Source organism: Bos indicus x Bos taurus, chromosome 25, assembly GCF_003369695.1.
Source record: "Bos indicus x Bos taurus breed Angus x Brahman F1 hybrid chromosome 25, Bos_hybrid_MaternalHap_v2.0, whole genome shotgun sequence".
Classification (NCBI taxonomy): Eukaryota; Metazoa; Chordata; class Mammalia; order Artiodactyla; family Bovidae; genus Bos; species Bos indicus x Bos taurus.
Genome location: NC_040100.1, coordinates 41,184,692 through 41,207,328, shown reverse-complemented (window position 1 = coordinate 41,207,328; position 22,637 = coordinate 41,184,692). Strand labels below are relative to the sequence as shown.

The 22,637-nt window shown below is 65.8% G+C and overlaps 4 protein-coding genes across 20 annotated transcripts in view; 2 read left to right on the top strand and 2 right to left on the bottom strand.

Annotated features, from left to right (window-relative positions):
• MAPK8IP3 (mitogen-activated protein kinase 8 interacting protein 3) overlaps nt 1-16,769 on the top strand; it is a 43,947-nt gene extending 27,178 nt beyond the window's left edge. For 9 of the 14 annotated variants that reach the window (XM_027526870.1, XM_027526862.1, XM_027526869.1 and 6 more), the window contains 25 exons: nt 77-195; nt 5,023-5,034; nt 5,809-5,826; nt 6,966-7,023; nt 7,303-7,455; nt 8,140-8,221; nt 9,234-9,364; nt 9,795-9,851; nt 9,942-10,112; nt 10,698-10,824; nt 11,130-11,225; nt 11,335-11,493; nt 11,951-12,116; nt 12,335-12,517; nt 12,618-12,807; nt 12,906-13,022; nt 13,095-13,175; nt 13,265-13,332; nt 13,447-13,595; nt 13,924-14,095; nt 14,171-14,284; nt 14,455-14,493; nt 14,676-14,855; nt 14,963-15,112; nt 15,206-16,769. In XM_027526870.1, the coding sequence (XP_027382671.1) occupies nt 77-195; nt 5,023-5,034; nt 5,809-5,826; nt 6,966-7,023; nt 7,303-7,455; nt 8,140-8,221; nt 9,234-9,364; nt 9,795-9,851; nt 9,942-10,112; nt 10,698-10,824; nt 11,130-11,225; nt 11,335-11,493; nt 11,951-12,116; nt 12,335-12,517; nt 12,618-12,807; nt 12,906-13,022; nt 13,095-13,175; nt 13,265-13,332; nt 13,447-13,595; nt 13,924-14,095; nt 14,171-14,284; nt 14,455-14,493; nt 14,676-14,855; nt 14,963-15,112; nt 15,206-15,327 (2,914 nt within the window). In that variant the 3' untranslated portion in view covers nt 15,328-16,769. The remainder of the gene's footprint in view (nt 1-76; nt 196-5,022; nt 5,035-5,808; nt 5,827-6,965; nt 7,024-7,302; nt 7,456-8,139; nt 8,222-9,233; nt 9,365-9,794; nt 9,852-9,941; nt 10,113-10,697; nt 10,825-11,129; nt 11,226-11,334; nt 11,494-11,950; nt 12,117-12,334; nt 12,518-12,617; nt 12,808-12,905; nt 13,023-13,094; nt 13,176-13,264; nt 13,333-13,446; nt 13,596-13,923; nt 14,096-14,170; nt 14,285-14,454; nt 14,494-14,675; nt 14,856-14,962; nt 15,113-15,205) is intronic. The other 5 variants (XM_027526866.1, XM_027526860.1, XM_027526863.1 and 2 more) reach the window with 4 other exon arrangements.
• A 1-nt stretch (nt 16,770) lies between these two features.
• Nucleotides 16,771-18,012, bottom strand: NME3 (NME/NM23 nucleoside diphosphate kinase 3). The gene is made up of 5 exons (XM_027526887.1): nt 17,902-18,012; nt 17,657-17,787; nt 17,463-17,564; nt 17,278-17,390; nt 16,771-17,182 (listed from the first exon to the last, which is right to left on the bottom strand). The coding sequence occupies exons 1-5, from the start codon at nt 17,945-17,947 to the stop codon at nt 17,065-17,067; spliced, it is 510 nt and encodes a 169-aa protein (XP_027382688.1). The 5' UTR covers nt 17,948-18,012; the 3' UTR covers nt 16,771-17,064.
• Nucleotides 18,013-18,249: 237 nt separating this feature from the next.
• Nucleotides 18,250-19,578, bottom strand: MRPS34 (mitochondrial ribosomal protein S34). Its single transcript, XM_027526883.1, has 3 exons — nt 19,159-19,578; nt 18,968-19,010; nt 18,250-18,879 (listed from the first exon to the last, which is right to left on the bottom strand). Exons 1-3 carry the CDS (start codon nt 19,477-19,479, stop codon nt 18,587-18,589), a joined length of 657 nt encoding a protein of 218 aa, XP_027382684.1. The 5' UTR covers nt 19,480-19,578; the 3' UTR covers nt 18,250-18,586.
• A 20-nt stretch (nt 19,579-19,598) lies between these two features.
• On the top strand, nt 19,599-22,581 carry EME2 (essential meiotic structure-specific endonuclease subunit 2). 4 transcript variants are annotated; one of them, XM_027526879.1, is made up of 8 exons: nt 19,599-19,847; nt 20,025-20,161; nt 20,517-20,609; nt 21,236-21,327; nt 21,494-21,587; nt 21,718-21,833; nt 21,986-22,171; nt 22,252-22,581. In XM_027526879.1, exons 1-8 carry the CDS (start codon nt 19,622-19,624, stop codon nt 22,310-22,312), a joined length of 1,005 nt encoding a protein of 334 aa, XP_027382680.1. In that variant the 5' UTR covers nt 19,599-19,621; the 3' UTR covers nt 22,313-22,581. The 4 variants fall into 4 exon arrangements, with proteins under 4 accessions (XP_027382680.1, XP_027382678.1, XP_027382679.1 ...); XM_027526877.1 differs by having other exon boundaries at nt 21,982-22,171; XM_027526878.1 differs by lacking the exon at nt 20,517-20,609 and having other exon boundaries at nt 21,982-22,171.
• The last annotated feature ends 56 nt before the right edge of the window (nt 22,582-22,637 follow it).

Below are 22,637 nucleotides of genomic sequence, written 5' to 3'. Positions count from 1 at the left end.
CCCTGCAGGGGTGTCCTCATGCCTGGTCCTGCGGCGCTGCCTGCTCACTGGTCTCCCTCACCGCGTGTCCTCATAGCCCAACCCAGGGAATCGTGAACAAGGCTTTTGGCATCAACACCGACTCCCTGTACCACGAGCTGTCGACGGCGGGCTCCGAGGTCATCGGAGACGTGGACGAAGGGGCCGACCTGCTAGGTAACACAGCCGTTCCGGGGCCTGCTGTGGGTGCTCTTGTTTTGGATGAGGGTGGAGTCTCTGTGAGCCGGGAAGTTCTTTGTACCAGCTGTAAATGTGGAGGGTGCCACCCTGCAGGGTTTGCGGTGCTCACAGAGTTGAACCACTAATTGCAGAAGACACCATCACCCCAAGAACAGTCCTGTCCCCGGTAGTCCTCAGCGGCCCCTGTGCCGAGCCCCTCCCACCTTCAGGAGACGTTCTGGAAGGGTGGCCGTTGCTAGCTCTTCCAGTTCTCGAGGAATGTGCCCAGACAGTCAGCTCCCTCCGCAAGTGTGAGATGGTACAGAGAGAGCCCGTGTAGCCCAGAGGCTGGGCTGGGGCCCTCAGGGCAGTGGCGGCAAGTGCTGCAGTCTCCCAGGTTCCGCCCCACCCCTGGATGCGGCACACGTCCAGAGCGGAGCCTGCAGAGGCAGCCTCGTCCCTGAAGCGTCCGTCCCGCTCTGAGCCAGCGAGGTAGGCATCGGGGCTGCGGTTCCGGTGCATCCCCTCCCCACCCCCGGGGGGGAGGGTTCTCTTGTTTCTCCTCGGGCTGGGGCAGCAGCTGGAGCCGGCACAGCTGCTCCCTCTGGACGTGTGGCCAGCGGGCTGGTAGCGATGCTCCAGCAGCATCTGGGAGCCCTGCCTTCTAACATGTGATGGTGTTTGACCAGCAGCCTGAGGAGGCAGGGCTGTCCAGCATCCCGGAGTTTTGGTTGTCAATCCTGCTGCTGCTGTCTCTCCCCCGACAGACATGCCCACGGGCGCTCGGGGCATCTCCACAGTGGGTCCCTGTGTGGACAGTGCCACCCGGCTAGCCTGCCAATTGCCCGCACCGCCGGGCCTGACCCGTAGACGAAGGGGGCCCGGCTGGCGTTTTCAGCTGGCACGGCCCCGCCTCCTCTGCCTAGTGGTTCCCAGGAGCCGGCTCTTCCTCGGGGTGGGGGCTGCGGGCTGCAGCAGCACCGGGGGCTCAGCACCAGCACGGCTGTGCCAGCTGTGGGTGCACAGTCACGTGCATCGGGGTGCCATGAAACACACTATGTGAAACTCACCACCGTCTCAGCTGTCAGGCGCGTTTCAGGACTGGGAAGTACGTTCACACTCCGTGCAGGAAGACTGAAAGCATCCCCTCTAAGATTAGGGACAAGACAAGGATGCCCGCTCTGGGCAATAAATATTTTTAACAGAATCTTTCTCATAAGCATTATATAAAAATACATATTTTTAAATGTACAAAACTATTAGTATTCAAAAAAAATCTATTAGGAATAATCACCTTTAATATTTTGACATCTTTCTGCTCTTTTTTTACATGTTTCAGCTAATATCATATAAGTTTAATTTTTAGGCATTTTTCTCAGTTTTGGAAAAAGGGTACAAGCTGGTAATAATGTTAAATAATTATCACACTCTGCCAAGAAGAGAGTAAACAGCAAAGCAGCCCCCCGCCCCCGCTGTGTCGTGACAAGAGACCCCCTCACCAGCACATGCGCCCAGGGTGTGGGGCGGCCACGTGCATCCGGCCTGTTCTCTGTGGCTGACGCTGATGTCCCCTGAATGACTAAGTTCCGCAGCACGTTCTACCTTCCTTATCTTCACGTGACTGCAAATGACCTGATGGGTTCCATCTTGGTTCTAAATTGTACTGTTCGACTTCCACTCTCATAGCCACTTGCGGGCTTAGGTCTTTGCCAGAGTGTCCGGTGATGTCTTCAGGAGAGGTTTCTAGACGTGGGTCCCCGTCCCCCCGGGACGTGGACTCATGGGGACGGGCGCAGGCCGGCAGGGCCGGGTGAAGCTGGGAGGAGGCACCTGGGTCCAGGCTGCGGTCACTGGAGCGAGCGCCCTCCTGCCAGGGAGGCTGCGAGGGGCTGAGGGCAGCCTCGTGCATGGCAGAGCTTTTGCACCAGGGCCCCGCACGCTTGGGAACCGTGCAGGCACAGGACACTGCACTTCCCTGTCGGGGGCGGAGGCCCGCTCCTGGCTGCGCTGATGGTGGGGGTCTCAGGGACGACGCTGGGTCCCGGGCCTCGTGCCTTTCCCCGTTCATGTCATGTGACAGGACTCCTGCATTCATCACGGTCCTTACGAGAAGAGGGCTGCCAGCATGCTCTGTGCACGGCACTGCTGATGGCCCACATCCCAGAGAGGAAACCAGGGTCACAAGGGTGAGGTGCGTAGGCAGAGTCAGGACTTGACCTCACGCCCAGCCCAGGCAGTGGCCCTGCCTCGACCAGCAGCTTTCCGGAGGTGGGATGTCCACACCACGCTATCTGTGCGCTCCTCACCGTGTGACTTCCGCTGCAGCGGTCCCTGCCACCTCCCCCGACCCCACGCCACTGTTCCACGTCCCGTCTGCAGACGCGCCTCCCTGGGCACTTCATGTCAGTGCGTTTTGCATCTGCCCGCCTTCATTTAGCAGAATGCCTTTGAGCCTCATCCGCATAGGAGCGTGTCAGGATCTCATTCCTTTTTAGTGGCTGAATAGCGTTCCAGTGTGTGGACAGACCACACTTCATGTCCAGCCACGGAGGGGCATTTGGGTCGTCTCCCTTTTGGCTGTCAGGACTGAGGCTTCTGCCTCGCTTGTGGCGCCTCACGTGGTTCTTAGAGATCACGGGAGCTCACAGGCCTCCTCGCTCCCTGGCGGCACTGAGTGGCCTGCTCGTGTCGATCCCTCCTGCTGGCCAGATCTCCTGCTCCATGGCCCCAGGCTGCAGAGCTGGTCCCTCCCTGCCGTGCCCACGGCTGCAGCGCCGACGGTGGGTCCACTCTCACCGTGTGGCCGTCCCTCCCATGTGGCCGTCCCCGCCCTCCCACCTCAGCGCCCCCGGGGCTGGCAGATGCTGTGGCACTTGGCCACCTCCTGTGGTTCAGGCGGCACCGCCCTGGATGTCAGTCCCTGTAAACTGCACATCAGTTGGTGTTACCTGGAACCACAGAACTGAAGCAGTAGGTGAAGGTGGGTCACCGGCCCCCAGCATGATGTGCACAGGGCTCCTGGGGCTGGTTCCCTGGAGCAGGAGTGCCTGACCTGATCTTCCTGCGGGAGGTCTTAACTAGCGCCTCCGATGAGTCTGCTCTGAGGGGCTGCAGGGAGAGCTGTCTTCTCAGTTGGGAGGGTGGGACCCTGAGTCCTGGCACTTTGTCGGGCAGAAGGCCTCTTGGGCACCACTCAGCTCTGCTGGAATGAGACCCCACTTCTGGGGGTGACAGGCCTTTGGGGACCTTTCTGGAGGCTTCAGTGCGAGGGGCACAGGCAGGGCAGGCAGCCCTGAGGAGCTGAGGAGGGTGGAGAGCTCTCGGGACGTGTGGACGGAGCCCTGGAGCGTGGGGCTGGCCCTTTGTCCAGGGATGAGCTGGACGGGTGAGCTGGGGCTCTGCTCTTGTGCCCAGAGTCCAGCTCAGCTGGAGGAGGTGTCAGCAACGGGAAGCCCGGTCCCCTGTCACTGACGCCAGAAGGTGCCCGATTATGGTTGACTTAGCATATGTACTGGAGTCGTTGAATAGCCACTTGGAAAAAATGAAGTCTAATCTAACCTCACACCATGTACATAAGTAATTTCTAGGTGGATAAAGATCGACGTAAAAATACGAGGATAATAGAACCAGAAGAGGGTATCGGAGAGTATTTTCATAACCTGTGCCTCTCTTCATGGCCAAAGCCTACATATATATATGGTCTCCATGATTAATATTAAAGGAAGTAACATACAACAGGAAATGAGTAGAGGATAAAGTAGGACATTCACAGGACCCACAAACCTGAAAAGCTGCTCAACTTCAGGAGTAACAGAAATGAACCGTGATAACTCGTTTTCCTCAAATGATTGATGAAAATGAAGCGGGTGCTGTCCGTGCTGCTGGTGGGAGGTGATGGGTGACATGGAGGCCGTCTGGGCCTGCAGGAGTGAGGCCACTGTTCGTCCGATAGGGCTAAGCATGCCCTCAGGAGCCCGTGAACACGCCGTGGTGCCTGCACAGCCCCGGGTCGAAACGCCTATCAGAGGAGCTGCGGCAAACAGTGGGGCGTCTCCACGTGGACGCTTTCAGGGTGATGGTTGGAGCAAGTTGCCCGAGACAATGGGGAGTGTGGTCGAGATTTTGTTTTTTAAAAAGTGATGTCTGTGTAGAAAGAGGTCTAAGGAGGACACCGGGCTCCGGAGGCAGTGATGACAGTGCCTCCAGCAGAATCCGTCACTTGTCACTTCCGTCGGGCGGCTATATCATTTCTTTCTGCGTGAAGTGAACCAAAGTGAAGACTATCATTTCAAGTCTTCAGCTGGGTAGTGGGGAGCAGTTTGGCACAAAGAAGGGCCACCTCACCCCATCCTGACTCAGTGATTTCCTCCTGGCAAAGAAGAGGGCCCTGGTCTTCTGGGCTGGCCAGGCCCCCCGCCCCCGAGGCCAGGTCCGTGTCGGCAGCTCACCCACTCTGGGGGCACTTGTGAGGCTGGACGCCCAGCACCCACCACACCCCCACACACAGGCTGGCCTCACGGGCGGGCAGCCCTCCTGATGGGTGGGGGGAGCAGAGAGGGCCACGCCCGCCCCCAGGCCTGGGGACCGAGGGCCGTGCTGTCCCGGCCTCCCCTTTCCCACGGGGGCCCTGCCTTGAGTGGCAGTTGGCACCCACGGGCCTGGGGATGTCCGCTCATACTCTTTCGGGCTCTTCAACCCGAAATGGCTGGTCATTGCTGCTTTTTCTTTAACAAGAGCCTCTCGATTCTGCTGGTTTCAGTCACCAATTGACCTTTGTCGCTTCCTCCCCCCGGTCTCGCCGTGCCTCGCTGGACGTGGCTGCAGGGGAGTTCTCAGGTGTGTATCTCTCCTGTGACCCTCTTCCCCTCAGTGGCGTCCCGGTGGAGGGGTGGCACCCTGGGACACCCCAGCTGCAGCCCGTCCGCACCCGACCCCGGCCCCAGCCACCAAGGCACGCTTGCTTCCGCTGCCAGCCCACTGCTGCTCCAAAGCTTGTTTTGGTCTGCTTCACTGGCCTGCGGACAGCGACCCTGACAAGTGAGGGGGAGCTGCCACGCCCTGGACCTGGCCTCTCCTCCGAGGCTGTCTCTTCAGCTTCCGCAAGGCCGAGAGTTAACGACACCACGTGGGGGCCCGGTTCTGTGGTGTCTCCCCTCTGTCGGGTGCAGCCTGGAAGTCAGGGGTGCTCTGCAAGGGGCGCCTGAGCCACGGCCCTGCCCGCCTGCTCTCAGCAGGGGCTCTGGGGCCCTGACCACCCTCAGGTGGTCATCCCCCACACACCCACTCAAAAGCACCAGGCCTGGCACAGCTCCCCCTCACTTGCAGAGACCCCGCCCTTAACTCCCCCTCCTCGCAGGAGTTCACTGTCAGATGTCCGCTGGGCTTCCCTGAGCTTCCCCTCACCGCTCCGCGCTCCTGGCCTGGCAGGCCTCTGCGTCGCCCAAGGGTGACCTTTCTATCCCGCTCCCGCAAGCACCCCTAGCCTGATGAGCAGCAGCCCTGACGTCCCCCTGCCTGCTCGTTACACGGGCTTAACGCGCTTCTCTTCTCTCCCTCTCCTCCTCCCGCCCCGGTCGCCTGTCTCCCGTGGGACTGGGATGGCGCCCATAGTGCGTGATGATTTTTTTGGTAAGGCCAAGGCCCCAGTTCAGTACGCGTTTCCCTACTTCTGGCTTCCTCTGCCTCCCCGACACCCCCTCACGCTTCCCGAGCCATTTGCTTTGTTGAGCCTGATGGGGGGGCGCGTGGGGGCAGCAGGGCCGTGGCTTCTGGGCGGGGTGTGGGGCCCCCAGCAGGCATGGCGAGTGGGCACCTGACCCCCTCGGAGCAGGCCCTCGATGGACTTAGCGGGGAGCCTCAGCATCTCTGAGCCTCGTTAGTTCAGAAGGCCTGCGCCCAGGGCCAGCTGTGTCCCACCTGAAGGGCAGGCAGGCCCCACTGGGGACGGGGAGTTGGGGACGGAAACAGCAGGGGACCCAGGCTGGGCACACTGTGCGGGGTCACCTCGTGCCACGGCCGTGTTAGGCTGTGGGGTGAACTGCGCGGGAGGCTGTCCTAAAGGATCAGCCGTGCTCTGGGGCTTTGTGGCCTCCTGGGTCCCCACCAGGCACCGCCCTGGGAGTGCTGCCCTCCTCACTCCCACCTCTGACCCCTGCGGGCCCTGCCCTCGGGCCAGGTCCCAGGTCTGCTCCCAGCCCACTGAGAGCTGTACCTGCCGTGGACCATCCTGCCCCCTGGGCCTGGGGCCCTGTCCTGTCACCACAACTGCAGCCTCTGTGCTCCTGGGGGAGGGTGGTGACGCTGGGCGGGGTGGGCAGAGATGGAGGAGGTTGTGCAGAGGCCTCTCGGGGCCCTGCTGGTGCGCAGACTTCATGTCAGTAGACAGCCGCAATCCCCATCGCTGAGCTCTAGAAGTCAGCCCAGGGCTGCGGTGTCCACCAGGACCCGGGGACCTGCCCAGTGCCCTGCAGAGGCCAGGCCGAGACCCCACGAGCTCACACACAGCAGGTCCTTCCCCAACTGTGTTGCTTGGTGGAGAGCCTGTGCCGTGACCAGCAGAGGCCTCTCCCGGAATGGCCCAGCCTGGTGTCTTCCTGCAGTTCGGGCCTCTGGTCCTTGGCCCCTCACGTCGGCCCCAGTGGGTGGGGTCCTTCCGGCGTGGGCTGCGCCCCCTCCCCCAGGGAGACGTTTGTTACTCTGAGGCAGGGATGGGCATCAGGGTCTGGCTTCACCATGCACATGTGACAACTCCGTGCCCTTTGTTTCAGGAATGGGCAAGGAAGTGGGGAATCTGCTGCTGGAGAACTCACAGCTTCTAGAAACCAAGTAAGAATGCCCTCCCTCCACCGGCCAGGGGCTCCTGTAACGGCTGCAGCCGCCCAGCCTGCAGGGTGGCCTGCAGGGAAAACCTGGAACCACTGGACTGAGCCCACCCTCCTGGGGAGAGGGTGGCGGTGGTCACAGCCTCTCACCACCACCTGTCACCGCTCATTCACTTTTGGGACCAGGGTGTGTGTGCTCAGATCACCAGGGTGGGCAGCTGCCTCTGAGAGCCCATCCCTTAATTTAGCACACAGCAGCTCGCCTCTCTCTGCCTTTTCAAAGAAACGCTCTGAACGTGGTGAAAAACGACCTCATCGCCAAGGTGGACCAGCTGTCGGGGGAGCAGGAGGCGCTGAAGGGGGACTTGGAGGCCGCCAGGCAGGCCAAACTCAGACTGGAGAACCGCATCAAAGACCTGGAGGAGGAGCTGAGGAGGTGGGCGTGACCCGCGGGGCGGGGCTCCCGTGGAGGCGGGGCCGGGCATGGAGGGCGGGGTCCGGCCCCGCCCTGGGCGCCCCTTCCTCTCGCCTGCGGGAGTCCTGCACTAGGGACAGCGCTTCGTCGTGGGTGTCCCTCATCCAACGGCTGAGCCGGCCCTTCCCGCCGCGCTCACACGCGGCCTTTCGCTCAGGGGAAGGGGAGAGGGGAAAGGGCCTCTAGCCGTTGTGGGTCCCCGCGCTCCCCCCTTGCCCTCGCCCTCAGCCCAGGAACGGCTGGGGTACCCGCTCAGCGCTCCGCACCTCCCTGTGGCCTTTTCCTCCATCGTCACCCCGCTCTCCCGACCGGTGTCTCTGGCTGCAGACAGGAAAGGGAGGTGTGAGGGGCAGGCCCGAGACAGGGGGCGCCTGTGCCGGGGTCTGTGGGGCCCAGGGCCAGGTCTCCCCTGGCCAGCACTGCCTTCCCACCAGCGCTTGGCTGGCTGACTGGAGGTCCTGTTCCTTGGCCGGGCTTCGGGGAGCACATGGGCAAGGGTGGAGGGTGGACCCAGGGCTCCGGCAGGAATGCTCAGGGCCTAGAGCTTGAGAGGAGAGCCCTGCGAGCAGCTGAGAGGTGTGACACAGCCCCGGTGGTGCACGGGGGGGGCCTCACTCCCGCCCCGCTCCCGTCCTCATCCCACAGAGTGAAGTCGGAGGCCATCACTGCCCACCGTGAACCCAAAGAAGAGGTGGAGGATGTAAGCAGCTGTCTCTGTACAGAATTGGTATATTCCACTATTAACGTGCAGGGCGGGGTGGGGCGCGGGGGCGGGGCGGGGAGCGGTGGGGCGGTCAGCGGGATGCCCTAGTTCCGGTCTCTGTGCCCATCTCCTGTGTGAAGCCTGCACCCAGCAGCAGCACCCCCACTCTGGACTCTATGAGGTCAGAACCAGCCCCACTGTCTGTAGGATGCCACCTCACCCAGGTCCTAGCAGCTGTGGATTGCCCACAGTCACAGGCGGGCTCTCCCTGCTCACCCGGCCCAGTGACCTGGCTGCCCTCCTTACACAGAGGGCGGTCCTGGGCCTCTAACCTGGGGTGACGTTTGGATGCTAACCTCACACTCATCAGCTGTGGGGTCGTGTGACACACCTATCAGACCAGTCCCACAGCCAGCACCTGGGAAACTAGCTGCTCACCTGGCCCACCCTACGCAGCCCCCACCTCCAGATACTCTAGGAGGGGACAGAGCCACAGGTGTCCTGGGCAGCTGCCACTCCCCAAGGCACACCTGGGGCCTGGTGGGGGAGGCGCCCGATCAGTGCCTTGGCCTTGTATGGGGCCTGAGGCTGCAAGCACAGCTGTGAACTCCAAGTGCCGGTCCGGGGGGCACTCAGGGAGGGCGACCCCAGCTAGGGCTGCATGAGGACACGGTTCTGCCAGGGACAGCAGCTTCACCGGTACCTTAAGCGATGAGTTCTGACGTAGTGACCCCGGTCCTGCTCACCAGACCCCCCAGACCCTCTCTTACTGCTGTGCCCATGGGCCAGTCCTGCCTGTTAGCCTTGATGAGGGCGTTTGGGACTGCCAGGAGCTTCTAGGTAAACACACCGCATAGTGGCCCTGGAGTGTGCCACGTGGCCTTCTAGGAAGAAGGGGACCCATTCCCGGTGGGTGGTGCTGTCCCGTGTCCAGCCCTCCCCACCGCATTGCCTGAGCCCATGGGGAAGCCGCCCTAGGGCGCGCCCACTCCCAGAGGCGGCCCCTCACCACTGAGCAGCGGCACTCTCCCTGCAGGACAAAATCCCCATGGCGCAGCGCCGCCGCTTCACGCGGGTGGAGATGGCTCGCGTGCTCATGGAGCGCAACCAGTACAAGGAGCGGCTGATGGAGCTACAGGAGGCCGTGCGGTGGACCGAGATGATCAGGTGGGCCTCCAGACTCCTGCGGTCGGGGGCGGGGATCACTCTCAGAGGTCCTGGGGAGGGAAGTGTAGCTGACCTCCCCCTTCCCCTCTCTTCCTGAAAGACTGAGGGTGCCAGGGCCTCCCTGGTGAATCTGCAGGGGCCAGCAGAGCCAGGCCTCTGGTACAGCCCTGGTCTGGCCAGTGGATGCACCCTCTGGGCTAGAGAGAGGCTGGGGCACATCAGGGCCAGCGCAGCAGGATCCCTCTAGGAAGTGATGGGTAACACCCAGGAGCCCCTCTCATCCGATGCTCCCATGCTTGTGTCCAGGGGGAGGGTCTGAAGCAAGGAGGCAGGAGGGCCCAGTGATGGCACGGGGGCTGGCTGGACTGGGCAGGGCAGAGTCAGGCTGGGCTGGGCTGAGCAGGGCCTCTCCCCCACCCCTTCCCTGCAGAGCATCCCGCGAGCACCCGTCTGTCCAGGAGAAGAAGAAGTCCACCATCTGGCAGTTGTGAGTTGGGGGCTCTGGGCGGGTGTGGGCAGTGGCTGCTGGGGAGGCTGCCCCTTGGGCCTGCCCTCACTCCCTGTGCCTCGCTGGCAGCTTCAGCCGCCTCTTCAGCTCCTCGTCCAGCCCGCCTCCAGCCAAGCGGTCATACCCCTCTGTGAACATCCATTACAAGTCGCCCACCACAGCCGGCTTCAGCCAGCGCCGCAACCACGGCATGTGCCAGAGCTCAGCGGGCAGCCGGCCCCTGGAATTCTTCCCAGATGAGTGAGTCTCCTGGGCCCTCCCCTCCGGCCCCCACCGTGCTGCTCTGGGGTCCCACCGAGGGTGCACACCCGTGGGAGCACTGGGCATCCCTGGCCGAGGCCATGCTCCCCCCCACTCCCTCCGCATGGTCCCAGGGGCTGGGCCTTGCTCCTCTGGTGACCCCCACCAGGCAACCAGCAGCCACCCTAGGCCCCACCAGGCGGCTCCTGCACCCTCTACTCCACAGAGGTTCTCGGAGTTGACAGGAACTTTTCCTGCAGCGTTGAGCTTCTTTCTGGGGAATGAGTTTGTGTCTGGAATTTTGTGCTGTCCTTAGTTTTGAAGCTAAGAATCTGGGTCCAGGGCCGAACGGGGAATTCTGTGCCAGGTCAGAAGACTGTGGGGGTTTCCCCAGAAGGGAGGGGGAAGGAAGGGGGTCGGCCGTGGAGGACGGCGACAGGGACATCTGGGCCGAGGCAGCTGCTGGAGTGGCCTCCGAACCGTCAGATGCGCGCCCGGCAGGGGCAGTGCAGGTCCAGGACGGGGAGCCCCGGGGCACAGGCGCCCTCCTGCAGACCCAGTGACCTGCCCGCCCTTCCCCGCCAGCGACTGCACGTCGTCCGCGCGGCGGGAGCAGAAGCGCGAGCAGTACCGCCAGGTGCGCGAGCACGTGCGCAATGACGACGGGCGGCTGCAGGCCTGCGGCTGGAGTCTGCCGGCCAAGTACAAGCAGGTGCTGGGGCGGGTCGTGGGCGGGTCGTGGGCGGGCCGTGGGCGGGGCCCCAACTACAAGGAGGTGCTGGGGCGGGGCGGGGTCCCAGGTACAAACAGGTGCTGGGCGTAGCGGGGGCGTGGGCAGGGCGGGGTCCCAAGTACACGATGGGGCGGGGCTGGGGCAGGGGCGGGGCGGGGCTGGGGCAGGGGCGGGGCGGGGGCGGGGCGGGGCAGGGCGGTCCCAAGTGCGCCGCCCGCAGGACCCGGCAGCGGGTGAGCCGGCCCGGCCTGGCACCCACAGCGCGCGCTGCCCTGTTCCTGCAGCTGAGTCCCAACGGGGGCCAGGAGGACACCCGCATGAAGAATGTGCCGGTCCCCGTGTACTGCCGCCCGCTGGTGGAGAAGGACCCGACCATGAAGGTGAGGCTCCGGAGCGCGCCAGGCGGCAGAGGCCCCCAGAAGCTACGTCCAGGAGGGCGGGGAAGCCGGGGGAGGCCGGCTCCCCGACCTTACGGCCGCCTTCCCCCAGCTGTGGTGTGCCGCGGGCGTCAACCTGAGCGGCTGGAAGCTGAGTGAGGACGGCCCTGGGAATGGAGTCAAGCCCGCGCCGGGCCGCGACCCTCTGACCTGCGACCGAGAAGTGGAAGGAGAGGCCAAGAGCAACCACGCGTCCCCCGAGAAGAAGAAGGTCAGGGTAGCGGGCGTCCTGTCGTCCAGAGGGCTCTGCCGCGCCCAGTCTGGAGAACAGCTGGGGACAGTGGCCGGAGACCCGGCTCACCTGAGATCCGCTGCGGGTGGGCGGGGCAGCGAGGAGGGGCGAAGGTTTAGGGCAGCCAGGTTGGAGCAGCGTCTCTGCCGCCAGGGAGCTAGGCTAGGGGCTGGATGCTGGGGCTTCACTTCACCTCCAGGCTTGAGGTAGGAGTCAGCGCCTTAATGCTGGGAACTAAGCTTTCTTCTGGGGAGGTGAGGCTCTGAGTTCCTGGACCTAGACACGGAGTACAGTTCTGTCTTCTTGCCGTCCTGGCCACAGGGGAGGGCGAGGCCATGGGCAAGGCCAGATCCTGAGAGATTGTGGGGCCCCCTTACCGGCCCCCGTTGCTGCCAGAATAGTGGGTGCCTCAGCCTGTCCCTGTGCTTGAAAACAGGCCAAGGAGCTCCCCGAGGCAGATGCCACCTCCAGCCGTGTGTGGATCCTCACCAGCACGCTGACCACCAGCAAAGTGGTGGTCATCGACGCCAACCAGCCGGGCACCGTTGTGGATCAGTTCACCGTGTGCAATGCCCACGTGCTCTGCATCTCCAGCATCCCTGGTGGGTGCTGGGTCCCCAGGGCGGGCGTCCAGGGGGGAGCTCACCGCCCCATCCTGTCGCTGACAGAGGTGGAGACCCCAGTGCGGCGCTCACCCGGGACAAGGAGATGGGGTGGCGTCACAGGCAGCCCCTCCCCTCCCAACACCCACACTGGGACTGGAGCTGGGGGGTGTCACGGGGGCCCCTCAGAGCTGGGTGACGGCTGTGACTCCCTCCAGCCGCCAGCGACAGCGACTACCCTCCAGGGGAGATCTTCCTGGACAGCGACGTGAACCCCGAGGACTCAGGCGCAGATGGGGTGCTGGCTGGCATCACGCTGGTGGGCTGTGCCACGCGCTGCAATGTACCACGCAGCAACTGCTCCTCCCGGGGGGACACCCCGGTGCTGGACAAGGGCCAGGGTGAGTCCTGGGCCCGGGGGACACCCCAGTGCTGGACGAGGGCCAGGGTGAGTCCCAGGCCAGGCCCGTGGCCATCTCCTCTCACCCCTCCCTTCCACAGGGGAGGTGTCGGCTGTCGCCAATGGGAAGGTCAACCCGGCTCCATCCACGGAGGAGGCCACGGAGGCCACGGAGGTGCCAGATGCAGGGCCCAGCGAGGCAGAGGCAGCCGCCGTGAGGCCCGGGCCCCTCACAGAGCATGTCTTTACGGACCCGGCCCCCACCCCACCCCCCAGCACCCAGCCTGACAGGTGGGCTCTCTCAGGATGGGGCAGTGGGAGTTGGGAGGACTGGCGGGGGCGGGACCAGGCTTCCGTGGACCTCCCTGGAGCCGCCATCCTCCCCACAGTGAGAACGGGCCAGAGGCTGACGTGAGTGGTGTGCAGCCCGAGCCGGAGCCCAGCGGGGACCCCGCGGGCAGCACCAGTGCCGCGCCCACCATGTGGCTGGGAGCCCAAAACGGCTGGTAGGCAGGGTCGCAGGGGTCGGGGTGGGGAGGGCACCCTGGGCACCCCCGCCCACTGGCCTCCTCCTGCAGGCTGTATGTGCACTCGGCTGTGGCCAACTGGAAGAAGTGTCTGCACTCCATTAAGCTGAAGGACTCGGTGCTGAGCCTGGTGTGCGTGACCCCGCCGGGGCGGGTGGGCAGGGAGGGCCAAGGGTGGTGGCCTGAGCCCAGCTCACCACCCACATGCCCTCCTGTCACAGGCATGTGAAGGGGCGCGTGCTGGTGGCTCTGGCCGACGGGACCCTGGCCATCTTCCACCGGGGTGAAGGTGAGACCTGGCTTGAGGGTGCGGGGGGGCCTGACATCCCCTCAGGGCGTGACCCCCCCACGTGAGCAGAAGCAGCGCAGCCAGGCCTGAGCAGGGCTCGCGGGCTCTCTGCAGACGGCCAGTGGGACCTGAGCAACTACCACCTAATGGACCTGGGCCACCCGCACCACTCCATCCGCTGCATGGCCGTCGTGCACGACCGCGTCTGGTGTGGCTACAAGAACAAGGTGCACGTCATCCAGCCCAAGACCATGCAGATCGAGGCGAGTGCGGCAGGGCTCCCCACGTGGGGGCTTCGTGGGGTTGCAGGAAACGCCCTCAGTGGGGCAACTGGTTCGTCTGAGGTCATCGGCCAGCATAGGGCGGCTGGGCTGTGAAAGCCTGTCTGCCTGGAGCCCGCCTGCTGCTTCCCCCTGACCCAGCAGTCACAGTCTGCGCAGGCCCCAGGCACCTCCCTTGGCACAGCTGTGGGGAGGTCCCGGGGCCCCCAGAAGGAGAGGGCAATGAGGCCCTGAAAGGTGGCCGTGAGCTGCCTCTGCTGTGGCAGCTTCAGGGATTCTGCCCCGTTGACGGGCTGCCCTGACCCCACAGAAGTCGTTCGATGCCCACCCACGGCGGGAGAGCCAGGTGCGGCAGCTGGCATGGATTGGTGACGGGGTCTGGGTGTCCATCCGCCTGGACTCCACACTGCGGCTCTACCACGCCCACACCCACCAGCACCTGCAGGACGTGGACATCGAGCCCTACGTCAGCAAGATGCTGGGTGAGGGCGGCTGGCCAGCGTGTGGGGGCGGGGGTCCCCCAAGGCCACCTCGCTGACCACCCCCCGCCCCCACAGGCACAGGAAAGCTGGGCTTCTCCTTCGTGCGCATCACGGCCCTGCTTATCGCAGGCAACCGCCTCTGGGTGGGCACCGGCAATGGAGTCGTCATCTCCATCCCCCTGACCGAGAGTGAGTGCCCCCAGGTGCCTGCAGAGCCGGTGGGCGCACATCAGGGGCCCGGGTGGGCGCGCTGCCAGGCCACGGGCGGATGTGGGCTGCCCGGGCACAGCCCCCTTGGCCCAGTCCCTCTGTGACCACCTGTCTCTCTCCCTTCCTTGCCCTGCCCTCACCCTCCCCAGCCGTGGTCCTGCACCGAGGCCAGCTCCTGGGGCTGCGAGGTGAGTCCAAAGTGCCCACCGTCTGCTTTCAGGAGGCCCCCATCCTGGATGCCCTGGGGCTGAAATGGCCTTGCCCTTGGCTCAGCTGAGGGCCCCAAGCAGGCCCCACCCCATCCCTTGCCTGCTGGAAGGCCCACCTGCCCAGTGGGCAGGCTCAGCGCCCCCGGCCCCTCTCTCTTTAGCCAACAAGACGTCCCCCACGTCGGGAGAGGGGGCCCGCCCCGGCGGTGTCATCCACGTGTACGGCGACGACAGCAGCGACCGGGCAGCCAGCAGCTTCATCCCCTACTGCTCCATGGCGCAGGCGCAGCTCTGCTTCCACGGCCACCGGGATGCCGTCAAGTTCTTCGTCTCGGTGCCAGGTGAGCTCCCGGCAGCCCCCCTACCCCACCCCGAGGGCTGCAGCGAGGCCCTGGCAGGAGACCGTGCGGGGTCCCCGCTGCCCTGCTAAGGCTTGTGCCCTTGGCAGGGAATGTGCTGGCCACCCTGAACGGCAGTGTGCTCGACAGCCCCTCCGAGGGCCCTGGGCCCACCGCTCCTGCTGCAGATGCCGAGGCCCAGAAGCTGAAGAACGTGCTGGTGCTGAGCGGCGGGGAGGGCTACATCGACTTCCGCATTGGTGAGGGCGCGCCACGGGGCGCGGTGGGGGTGTCCTGGGCAGGCGGCCCCTTCACGGGCGGGCAGCCCCTTCACGCAGCTGTGCTCTCCTCAGGCGACGGCGAGGACGACGAGCCGGAGGAGGGCGCTGGGGACGTCAGCCAGGTGAAGCCGGTGCTGTCCAAGGCCGAGCGCAGCCACATCATCGTGTGGCAGGTGTCCTACACCCCCGAGTGAGCTGCGCCCCTCCACCCTGCCCGCCCGATGCCGCCCGCACCTGTACATACGCCCCGCCCACCTGCCCACCGCCGCCCCGGGGCGGCCAGGCGCCCGTCCACCCCACTTCTGACCTCTCAACCTGCAGCTTTCACCTGAGGCCTGGGGCCTCCCCCTGCGAGCTGGCAGAGCAGTGGGTCTGGCTGGGGGTGGGGCGGGGAGCAGGCAGCGTTCTGACCAGGGAGGCGCAGAGCCTCTTGGAACACCGGCTCCCCAACAGCTCCTGGCCGGCACCTGGCTCTAAGTCCTCCAGGCCCAGGGCACTGCAGGGCCAGAGCGAGACAGAACCCCAGTGGGGGTCAGGCCAGGGCACACCCCTACAGGTGGCCCTGGCTCCACCCGGAGCCTCCCACTCCCATCACGCTCTCCCAGGGTCCCCCCGGGGGACAAGCAGGGACTCAACCCTGCTGAGTCTTCCCACCCTTGGTCCACTTGCCTTTGACTGCTGTCCACAAGAGCAGGGCTCCAACCCTCAGGGAGCTGGCCCAGCTGCTCACCTTCCCTGGGCTCCCTCCACCCCGACCCCTGCCACCCTGGGAACTGGCATGAAAGCACGTAACCAAGCTTCCTGGGGCAGCTGCTCGAGAAGACAGAAAGACAGACAGACGCCCTCATCCCGCTCGAGCCCTGTGATCATCCCGTGTGCTAGGCCCTCACTGACCCGTGTCTTCCCCTCCCCGCTGGCTCAACCTGGGCAAAGACCCACCTTGTAGGAGCAGGCCCCTTGAGTCCCACCCCTCTCGGAAGCCCCTAGGGTGGAATTTCTCAGGCTGCCAGGGCAGGCCCAGGCCTCAGGAAGAAGGGGTTGGTGGGGGGGGGGGCCTGGCCTCTCCTGGGGTCAGTCCTTGGATGTAGGCTCAGCCTCAGGGTGATGGGAAGGAGTGCTCCAGGGCCTGCCTCCGGTGCAGTCTCCGAGGAGCCTGCTCCTAAGACACGCTACTAAGTGCCTGGGGTCGGCGGTGCGACCTGCTCCCATGAGGGCCCTGACGACAGGCTGATGAGCAGAGGCCAAGGAGAGGAGCTGCTAGGTATCCGTGCCTGCTGCTCTGAGGGGCATCGCCCTGGACTGCTACCCTCCCTGCCCAGGCCTCACTCCTGTTCCTCCAGACACTGGGTAGGGTCGCCCCAGGCCCTGCTGCCCACCCCCTCCCACAGAGAAGCACAGACCCTGGGCAGCTGCCCCCAAGCCCAGCCGGTACCGCTGCAGGCTTCCCCCACGCCCTGCCACTCTCCACTGTGATGTCCGTCAAGTCCCTCTCTGTCCTCAGGGGGCCTGAAGCGACCTGGGGGGAGCCGGGTGGGTGCAGCCAGGGGAAGGGGCTGGGACGATTCTCCTCAGGCTTTGGCCCTGCAAGTGACCCTACGTGTCTGCTCTGTATGTAATAAATGTCTTAACACCATAACTTCTGTGTCCCTGTGCCCAAACCAACTGGAGCACAAAAGTTTTCTTCCGTTTATTATAAAAACAAATGCCGGGGCAAGCCAAGTACCAGAGCTGCGCCCTGGTGCGTTTGCAGGCGAGCTGTAAACGGGCGCGGGCTGGGCCGAGGCGCCTGAGAACCCCATCCAGGGCAGGAAGGCAACCAGAGCTCGGCAGGCGGGCCACCCACCTGCCCTCGGGAAGGCTGCTGCGGGGCTACCACAGCTCCGGGGTGGGGCCTGGAGGGGGCGGGGTCAGCCGCAACCCCAGAGGCCCAGCTACTCGTACAGCCAGTGCCCCGCGCTATCCTCCCAGCACAGGAGCTCGTCTGTGCGGAACCAGAGTGCGATCTCGCGGCGAGCGCTCTCCACCGAGTCGCTGCCGTGAATCACGTTCCTGTGCGGGAGAGGCGGCATGAGCACAGCCCGGAGCAGGCAGAGCTCGGTCAGGGGCCCGCGCAGCCCAGTTGGGAGACTCGGAACCCGACTTACTTGCCGACCTCGATGCAGAAATCGCCGCGGATGGTGCCGGGCGTGGCGTCGGCCGGATTCGTGGCTCCGATGAGCGCCCGGGAAGCGCGTACAACGTCCAGACCCTGCCACACCTGCCGATAGGGTCGGAGGTCAGCGCCGGGTCAGCGTCCCGCCCACCCGCCCGCCCGCCGGCCGACACTCACCATGGCCACCACCGGCCCGGAGCCCATGTACTTGACCAGGCGCCCGAAGAAGGGGCGCTCGCGCAGCTCGGCATAGTGTTCCCGCAACAGCTCCTCCGAAGCCTGGGGAGGTAGAGGGACAGGCCGCGTGCTCGGGGGATTCTGGCCCCCGGGGCCCCGCCCTACTACCCACGGCTGGGGACTCCGGTGCTCACCTGCACCAGTTTCAGCGCCACCAACTTGAAGCCCTTCCTCTCGAAGCGCCGCACGATCTCGCCCACGAGCCGCCGCTGCACGCCGTCGGGCTTCACGGCCAGGAAGGTGCGCTCGTGCACGCCGGTGTAGGCTGCGGGGACCGGCGGGGTCCGGGCGCGTCAGGCCCGGCTGCACCCCCTCCCCGGCCCGCGCAGCCCGGCCGCACCCCCTCCCTGCCCCGCGTGGCCCGGCCCCCGCCGCTCACCCGCCGGGAAGAGGTTGGCGAAGATGGTCAACACCAGGCAGATCATGATGGCGACGGCGGGGCGCGGGCTACGCGGGCCCGGGGCGGGGGCGGCGCGCGGACCGGGGCGGAGCCTGTGCTTAAAGCGGCCTTGTCGCCTGGAGCCGCAGCCTCGGTGGGCGCAGCGGGGCGGCGCCTGTAGTCCACGCCCACACTGGGACCTCTACGGCCGCGCCCGGACCGCCCCGGTCCCCTCGGGTCTCCGCACCAACGGCCGTAAGCAGCAGTGACAGCCTGTTCCTCCCTGAAGCCCTGCCACCAGCCCGCTTTGGTCCCTCAACCCCAAACTCAAAAGAAGCCACATCCCAGGCTACTTCATGTTCCTTTATTCGCGTTCAGTTTCTGCCCGGGTCGTGGGAAGGGGAGCCAAGGTGGAAGTGACAGGCCAGCACTGGGCTCCACACTTGCTGCCCTGCTGCTTCCAGCGTGCCCCCCAGGAGCCACTTCTGGCAGTCAGATAGATCTGCGAGTTGGGGAAGCCGGGACAGAGGAACCAGGGTGCAGACCGCACCCTTTCTACGAAAACGTAAATCCTCGACAAGTTGGCGGGGAGGTCAGATCCAAGATACCAGGGGGGCTGATTCCGGTGTGACCCAAAGGGGTGCCCTGTCTGGCACCCTTGGGGCAGCCTGCCCGCTCCCGCACTTTAGACTGCAGTGCCCTTGGTCTTTTTCTTCGCCTCCTGATTCTCTGGATAGTCCCAGGGATCAGTGCGTATCCTCTCCAAGCTGAGCATGGGCTCCTCCGTGCTAGGATCTCCGTTTTTCTGTCGCTCTGCTAGAATCATGGCCCGGAGGAGCGGCGGGTAGGGGACCGGGCGCGGCGTCTCCTCTGGCGCCGGGGTGAAAGAGGTGAAGGCCGCCTCCTCGTGTTTGGGCACCAGCCGCCAGTCGTGGTGCATGACCTGCTCGATCTCCCGGGCCTCACTCTCCGTCTTTCCTGGGGAGAGGAGACCGGGGCCCTCGCTCAGACGTTGCCGGAACAACCTGTTGCGGGCAGCCTCCCCACCGAGTCTCCGACACCTTACCTTTGAAGGTTAGGATGCCCCAAGCCTTCCCATGGTCCAGGTTCTGTAAAGCAAGTGGGGGAGGAGGTCAGCTCGGAAAGCGCTCGCCCAGGGGTCGGGCGACAGGAGACCCCCTCCCACTCGGTGGCGCGCAGGGGAGGCGCCGGAGCCCCGCGGAGCCGGGAGCGGCGCGGAGCTCCCGACGCGCGCACCTGCGCCGTGTAGTCCGGCCGGACACGCGTGAGGCGCCAGTAGCATGGCTCGTCGTGCTGCCACAGCCAGGACTTGCGCGTGACCAGGCGGCCCAGGCCGAAGAACGGAAGGCGGCCGAGCAGCTGCAGGAGCCGACTCTCGCGGCGCACGTCGACCCAGGCTCGCAAGGGCAGCTTGCGGCCCGAGTGCGGCCGTATCAGCGTCTCGTAGTCCAGGGCGTAGCGCACTGAGTCGCGCGGCCGCTCCCGCTGCTCGCGCAGGGCCCGCACACGGCGGGCCAGCTCAGCGATCAGCCGCGGCCGCACCTTCCTGCGCGCCATGGCCAGGGCGGCCTCCGCGGTCGGGCGGAAAGACGCCGCAGCCGCCGCGCGCTGCAGACCCGCCTGGCGCCGGAAGCGGCGGGTGTGTCCCCCGTAAAGAAGTCCGGGCACGGCCGGAAGCGGAGAAGGGGCCGGGCGGGCCATGGCTAGGCCTGGACCCGGGAGGGCCGGGAGCGCCCGCCGGGGCCTGGGAGAGCGGCGGCCCCCGACGTGGGAGATCTCGGATTCGGACGCCGAAGGCCCGGCTGGCGCGGAGACCCCTGCGAGGGGCCGGGACCCGGCTGAAGAGCGCAGGCCAGCGGCCGAGGCGCTGCGGCGGCTGCGGCCCGGGCAGGCAGTGCGTCGCCTGGCGGTGCTCGTGGACCCAGGTACGGAGAGCCGCCCGGGTGGGAGCCCGGCCTTGGGCCGGGTTGGACGGACTCCTCCCTGCGCCTTGGGAGCCGGCCGGGGGTCAGTGCTGGCAGCGCGCTGTCTGGGCGGTGGGTGTCCGGTGCCCGCGCGGGGGAGGGAGCAGTGACCGCCGGCCCCCCTGCGCCCCGTCCCAGCCGTCCTGGAAGACGCCGGTGCCGACACCCTGATGGAGGCCCTGCACGCCCTGGGCTGTGAGCCCCGCGCGGAGCCGCAGCGCCCGGCGCGGAGCCTCCGCTGGAGCCGAGAGAGCCCAGACCCTTGCCCGCGCGGTGTGAGTGTCCCGGGGGTGGGGGCCGAGTGCAGCCCTGGGTTGGGTGTTTCACTTGGCAGAGCTGCTCTGAGAGGCACGTTTCCCAGAGCAGTGAACTGAGAATGGGAGTCGCGGAGCGGGCTGTACAAGGCTGGGACCCAGAGCCTGAAGGAAGGGCCGCGCTGAGGGACCGGCCCTCTCGGCCCGTCCAAGGCTGTGGCCGCAGGCATAGACGCCTGGCACTCTGGGTCGGTGTTAGTAAAAGTCGGGACGCTGGGCTGGAGAGCAGTCCGGGGAGAACCTGTGTGAGCCCCAGCACTCCTGGGGGCCCGGACTGTGGCCTGGGGTGGGCAGCAGCGCCCCCCATGTTCCCCAGGTGCCCCCTGAGGTGTGGGCTGAGGATGAGCCCCACGTGCTGCTGCTGCTGGAGCCCGAAGAGTTTGTGCGAGGCGTCCTCCAGCTGACCCAGGTGCGGTAGGGGAGCAGGCAAAGAGCCTTGTCGGCAGATGGCAGGGCTGGGCGCTCTGCCTTGGGCATCAGGGCTGAAGTGGGGGAAACCGCTGGGCTGTAGAAGCCACGATAGGGCAGGTACTCTTGAGCCCTGAGTCAGAAGTTAGGTGGTCAACTGCGGGTGGGGGCCAGGCGACCAGGGCCGCAGGCTGGCTGTGCAGTCGGCCTTGTGACACCCCACAACCCAGCCCCTCCTGGTGCGAGGAGAAATAGGGATTGCTCTCAGCTGACGTTTGCACCAGAGTGTGTTTAGGTCCGACCCTCTGCCAGACCCTGGACATCAGGGTTCACAGTTCATCAAGCACCTGTTCTATGCTAGTTAGAGGTGGGCCAGGAATGGGGAGGGGTTTTCAGTCTAAGTCTTCTAGGCGCCTGGGATGTGCCTGGGGACTTTTGTAGACTTTCCTGTGGGAAGCACAGGGCTGGTTTTCTGAAGAGCAGGCTGGGTGGAGGAGTCCACCCCGCCCCTCCCAGCACCGAGGGGTCTTTCTTGGGCTGGCTCCCCTGCTTCCTGCAAGCTGGTGCTGGCCGGTGGACCCCACCTGCCACATCCCCGAGGAACAGGTGAGCCTCCTTGGCTTGCAGGTACGTGGCCCGACCTGTCCTGTGCCCTGGGTCACACCTGAGAGCCCTGCCCGTCCCCACCTAGCTGTCATTGGGCTGGACGCTTACCTGTGGTACTGGTCACCCTGACACCCTTGGCCTGCCTCACCGGGACGGGAGGGTTCAGGGGGAAGGCGGGGTGGCTCTGGGGGCTGGTGTCACAGCTGACCCCCTCCCTTGGGCAGCTCTGGGCGAGGGAGGAGGGTCGGGGGAGGCCAGAGGGACGGTCCATCTGCCCAGGTCTCAGAAGCCCAGCGCTCAGGAGACACAGCAGCCAGAGCATCCAGCGGTCACTCGCGCCGAGGTGGCGGTCGGCTGGCCTGAGGTGGAGGAGGTGAGGCAGTCAGGTGGGCCTGGGGCCTGGTCCTTGGCTGCTGTCCAGGGCACATCGGGGCTGGTGTGGCCCATGGGGGCATGTGTTGTTGGGGAACCCTGTGCCCCACACCACGGTCACTCCCACCTAGGCCCTGGTGCGCCTGCAGCTCTGGGCAAACGTGGATGTGCTGCTGGTAGCCTCCTGGCAGGAGCTGAGCCAGCACGTGTGTGCCTTCACCAAGGCCCTCGCCCAGCGCCCCTTCAAGTGCGTGACTCTCTCCCTTCTGGGAGCTGCTGGGGGGCCGGGAGCGGCGGTGTCCCAGGGCTGAGGGGTCCCAGGCTCTGTTGAGGGGGGGGCAGGGTGCTCGGCAGAGGCAAGGAGCCTCTAGCACCTCCCTGCACCCCTTCCCCAGGCAGGCCCGGGAGTCTGGGGCCTTCCCCTTCTGTACCTCTGGGCGCTGGGCGGCAGGCGAGCAAGTGGCCAGAGATGGCACGGGGCTGCGGCGGGCCTGGTGGCGGCAGGTCAGGCAGTTCAACCGCGTCAGCCCGGCTGTGGCCGACGCCATTGTCAGCGCCTTCCCATCCCCCCGCCTGCTGCAGCAGGTGGGTGCCCACCCTCACCCAGACCCTGGGTACAGGGGCCGGCTCCCAAGGCCTGCTGCTCACCCCTGCACCCGCCCTAGGCGTACATGGCCTGTGGCACCGAGCAGGAGCGCCTGGGCCTGCTGGCCGACCTCCCGGTGAAGACGGGCAAGGGTGTGCCGCCCCGCAGGGTGGGGCCCGACCTCTCCCGCCGCGTCTGCCTCTTCCTGACCACCACTGACCCCGACCTCCTGCTGGACCTGGGCTCCTGACCACGCCTCCCCTGCCTGCAGGCAGGAGAGAACACAGCTGCCCCGGGGACCTGTGGGAAACCACGGGGGTGGTGCGCCCCACACCCCGGGCTCTCGGTCGGGTCTGACCCCGAGCTGGGGGATGAGGGGGCAGCAGAGAAAAATCTTGCATAACTGGGAGGAGTGGAAATTCTTTTCTCGCCTGCGTAAGGTCTAGAGACGGTAGGGGGCGGGGC

Excerpts from the sequence above, each read along its gene's own strand:
- NME3 (XM_027526887.1), bottom strand. The coding sequence starts at position 17,947 with ATGATCTGCCTGGTGTTGACCATCTTCGCCAACCTCTTCCCGGCGG. Across the intron at positions 17,565-17,656 it reads TGGCGCTGAAACTGGTGCAG|GCTTCGGAGGAGCTGTTGCG; the intron begins GTGAGCACCGGA and ends CTACCTCCCCAG. Across the intron at positions 17,391-17,462 it reads CCGGGCCGGTGGTGGCCATG|GTGTGGCAGGGTCTGGACGT; the intron begins GTGAGTGTCGGC and ends CCCTATCGGCAG.
- EME2 (XM_027526877.1), top strand. The coding sequence starts at position 19,622 with ATGGCTAGGCCTGGACCCGGGAGGGCCGGGAGCGCCCGCCGGGGCCTG. Across the intron at positions 20,162-20,516 it reads CAGACCCTTGCCCGCGCGGT|GTGCCCCCTGAGGTGTGGGC; the intron begins GTGAGTGTCCCG and ends CATGTTCCCCAG. Across the intron at positions 21,834-21,981 it reads CTCGCCCAGCGCCCCTTCAA|GCAGGCCCGGGAGTCTGGGG; the intron begins GTGCGTGACTCT and ends CCCCTTCCCCAG.
- MRPS34 (XM_027526883.1), bottom strand. The coding sequence starts at position 19,479 with ATGGCGCGCAGGAAGGTGCGGCCGCGGCTGATCGCTGAGCTGGCCCGC. Across the intron at positions 19,011-19,158 it reads GGCCGGACTACACGGCGCAG|AACCTGGACCATGGGAAGGC; the intron begins GTGCGCGCGTCG and ends CTTGCTTTACAG. Across the intron at positions 18,880-18,967 it reads GGGCATCCTAACCTTCAAAG|GAAAGACGGAGAGTGAGGCC; the intron begins GTAAGGTGTCGG and ends TCCTCTCCCCAG.